This window comes from Trachurus trachurus, assembly GCF_905171665.1.
Source record: "Trachurus trachurus genome assembly, chromosome: 14".
In the NCBI taxonomy this organism is placed as follows: domain Eukaryota; kingdom Metazoa; phylum Chordata; class Actinopteri; order Carangiformes; family Carangidae; genus Trachurus; species Trachurus trachurus.
Genome location: NC_139903.1, coordinates 30,121,549 through 30,125,640, shown reverse-complemented (window position 1 = coordinate 30,125,640; position 4,092 = coordinate 30,121,549). Strand labels below are relative to the sequence as shown.

At 39.0% G+C, this 4,092-nt stretch overlaps 1 protein-coding gene across 1 annotated transcript; it reads right to left on the bottom strand.

Annotated features, from left to right (window-relative positions):
• LOC310996577 (olfactory receptor 52K1-like) lies at positions 1–945 on the bottom strand (the record flags this gene model as incomplete). Its single annotated transcript, XM_083985999.1, has 1 exon — positions 1–945. The coding sequence occupies one exon, from the start codon at positions 943–945 to the stop codon at positions 1–3; it is 945 nt and encodes a 314-aa protein (XP_083842125.1).
• Between the last annotated feature and the right edge of the window lie 3,147 nt (positions 946–4,092).

Here is a 4,092-nt window from a genome sequence, read left to right as displayed (position 1 = left end):
TCACTTGATGGCAAACAGGCGTTTAGACTGACACATTTCAGATAGGAATTTCCGTATCTCTTTTGACTGCATGCCGTAGATTATGGGGTTGAGACTTCCGGGTACAATAACAAACAGAATGGCAGAAAATTTTCTGTAGTCGGAGTACTGAGGGAAACGATGTAAAGTTATGATAGTACATCCACTAAACGCCATGATCAGATAAACAACCAGATGAGTGCTGCAAGTCTTTAAGGCTTTACTGTTCAGAGACTTGTTCTTACTGGTCAGACAGACCACAGTTATCTTAGTATAAGTGAGAACCATGCTGCCTATAGACCCTGTAAACAGCACCACTGTGAAAGTGAGGCCATAGACATTATTAATGAACACACTCTCACAGGAGAGTTTGAACAGGGAGGCATTGTCACAGTAAGGATTCCTAATCATAGTCCTGCATCGGTTCAGTCTTACGGTCAGACCCAGCAGAATCCCGACCAGAACAAAGGCCACTCCCCAGGCAGAAACCGTCAGCTTGATCACCATCTTGTTGGTCATTATGGAGGCATAACGCAGGGGATTACAGATGGCTACATATCTGTCAAAAGCCATAATCATGAGCACAGTGTGAGCGGTGGTACCAATTAAATGTGATGTAAAAGCCTGGACCACACATTCATAGTAAGTGATGAGACGTTCAGAAGGAAGAAGCAGCATGTCTGCAAGCACACGAGGCAGAATACGAGTGCTGCCAATGATGTCACTGACAGACAGGTTGCAAAAAAGCAGATACATGGGCTGGTGAAGGTTTTTGTCAATAAAAATTACAACTAACATGCACACATTTGCAACCATTATAAACAAGTAGGCGAAAAGGAGGAAGAAAAAGGCAGTGTGGACGGACTCCTCTAAGACAACCAACCCCTCCAGCTGGAGATTGGGGCTATTGAAGGTGTAGTTTTCCATAAAACTGAAAGAACAGAACAATGAAATTCAACATTATTGATGATTCCTTACACAGGCGTTAACTTTTGAAGTAATAAAGTAACTTCATGAAAACAGTTGCCTGTAAACCACTCTCCCTCAGTGTTTTCTTCACTTGCCTCACCTTCAGAAAATATCCACCTGCATCTGCCATGGTGTCCTCTGTAGGAAACTTTTATAGACATGATTATATCGTGGGGGGAATCAGTTGTCATTTCTTCAGACAAATATGTGATGCAATATAAAATCATCATGATGTTCCACTTGAAATGTCTGCAGTGTTTTCTTTGCTTTCCAAACTCTTTTGCCATCATTGACTGTCAAATGAGACAGACAGGTGGGATGGTTGGGCTTTGTAATGGCCAAGAATGTGTAGGCCGGTCAAGTCAGAAGCAGGGGAAGATCACTGCCATTACTCCACCACCAGGTTATGTACTGAGGTTAAAGGAACAAAACATCAGTGACTGGATGAGCTGACCAGGCCCAACAATGCGTCGGAATGGTGGTATGTCTAAATCAGTGGTTCCCAACCTTTTATGGCTCGTGACCTGATTTTGACATCACAAATTTCTGGCGACCCCGTCAATCAAGTTGCACCAGCTCAGATATTTCTATATGCTGCATTTTTACCATTTAAATTCTAAAGTGAAAAATAAATACAGTTGTTTAGGATTTTGTATGGTGTTTTCAATCATAATTTTAAAAATAATAATAATTAGTTAAAAAAATATTTTTATCTTTATTTATTTATTTTTTTTATCAATTACTAGACATTTCAGGCGACCCCATTTGAATTCCAGGCGACCCTACATGGGGGTCCGACCCCAAGGTTGAAAAATACTGGTCTAAATGTTGGGATGTCGGAGTGGTGGGATGTCGGAATGACAGCATGTAACCGCTGGCGTGGAAGCAATTACAGAGTGCAGTAGAGTCCTGCAGCTCAAGGATGAAAATGTGTGATTATTACTCCATGTGTAACCTGTTGAAAAAAAGAGAAGTATGTTAGCTCTGTAACCTGAAAAAAAAGAACCTACGTTACCTACCTGAAGAATAAGGAAAAAATTTTAGCCTATAATAGTTAGAAATATTTAATTTAAATTTTTTTTTATTGAGCATGATTTTCATTTAATTCTTTAATGTATGTATTCATTTTATCCCAGAGGTCTATTTCCACTTTAAGAGTGGTTCTGTGAAGGGAAAGAAATTTCATTCGTTCTTAGAAGTGTAGCTGAATTGCTATTGGAGAGACCGGCTCATGTTCCGCCCATTGGCAGTGATACACACACAGAGCACCAAGCAGTGGCAGGACGAGAAAAGAGAGACAGAAGTTGGTGTGAAAAAAGTCGGAAAAAATACTTGATATCATGCTTACTGAGGAACTGTGGACATGGAGAAGCGACCTTGGGAACTTTACATGTGTTGATTCTTTTCTTTTCCTGGTGAGTGCTGTGTAGTGTGGGTTGTTAACGGTTAGCTCTGCGAGTTAGCATAACCTCGTGGTTTGTTAGCCACAGGCCGAAGCATTAGCACACAGTGTTGTGTACTTTCTTTTGATAAAAGAGAAAAACGTGTGTGCGTGCGTGCGTATGTGTGGGAAAAAAAGAGCATGTGTGCCTGTACATTGTGTGAAGAATGAGACATCATTAAGCTGAGTGTCATTAGTTATGAGACTGCTTAATTCTTCTGTGTACAGTGCTGTTGCACACAGGCACAATAAGGGTTGTAATAACAAACTTAAAACAAATTCATATTATGTTATTTACTTACCTTAATCCAATGTGGGTATTTACTGTTTAACTGTGAGTGGTTTTATAATCATTTACAGGGTTGGGAGGGTTACGTAAAAAATGTATTCCAGTACAATTACAAGTTACCTGTTAAAAAATGTAATTAGTAACTTACTCTATGTATCTATGTATGTATAGTGCGCAGGACCCCCTCGAAAACGAGTTGCGACAACTCAAGGGGTTTATCCTGCTGATAATAAACAACTTAAACCACAAAATTGAAGTAATGTAAGGATTACTTTTAGTTACTTTTGGATTACTTTAATACCAAACATATGCAAATTAAGTCACGCAGCCATCACGCATCAATCCACGTAGACTAGATCATCAATTTCAAAATAAAACACAATGGATAAACTCTCGATTGTAAATCTCAAAACTTTATCAACATTAGTCACAGGCACTGGCACAAACCATGAGTTTGGAAGGGGGGGGGGGGGGTTACAATGAGACGGCGAGTGGCTTCTACGGCCGCTCTATAGCCTGTGGTTGATTTTAAAAATGTGAAGTAATTAGCCAAGTAATCTCGTTTTTTTATCAAATGTACCGGTAATCTGATCACAGATTTTTTTTCTGTACTTGTAACGGACTACAGTTACCTATCCTTTTGGATTGCCGTTACATGTAGATTTTTGATTGTTATCAGTCAAATTTTGTTTGTGACATTGACATTTCAAATGCTAACACTGTAATGCAACAGTTATCTTGTAATAAGTCAACAGTGAAAAGTTACATTATATATTGATGTTGATTATATTTGTAAAATACAAACTTTACAGTCAAAAAGAACTGAATAGATTTAATTAAGCCCTGTTGTGCTATGTATGTACAGGCTGGGTTTTTTGGATACCCTGGATTCTGGATTATCTCCCTGACAAGTGAGATGGCGAGCCAACAATGTGAACGTCTGGATTTGGACTGAAGATGACCCTCTCTTCTTCATCCGTCGCTCTGTCGGTGTGGTAGGACTGAAAAAGACTCAGAAAGATTAAAGGGGCTATCTTTATTTTTTCTTCCTTGGAAAACAAGAGACATTTTATTTTTTTAAAGGGTGCACCCAATTTAAAAAGACACTTTATAAAAAAACAAACTGAAAGCCGGCCATATTTGTAAAAGTGTTTTTTTTCATATGTGTCAATACAGTGACATTGCTAAAACTTAGCTCTGTGTGTTCTACTCTTACTCAATCGGTGTCTTATCCTATTCTTCATGATCACTCCTCCCTGCGAATCTAGAGTATTCTGGTCCAATGTTACTCGCTTGTCAGGTGGGTTACACATGCAAATTCAGTCAAAGTTCCTATGTATCTTGCCAATCAGTTTATAAAAGTTATTATCGAGTG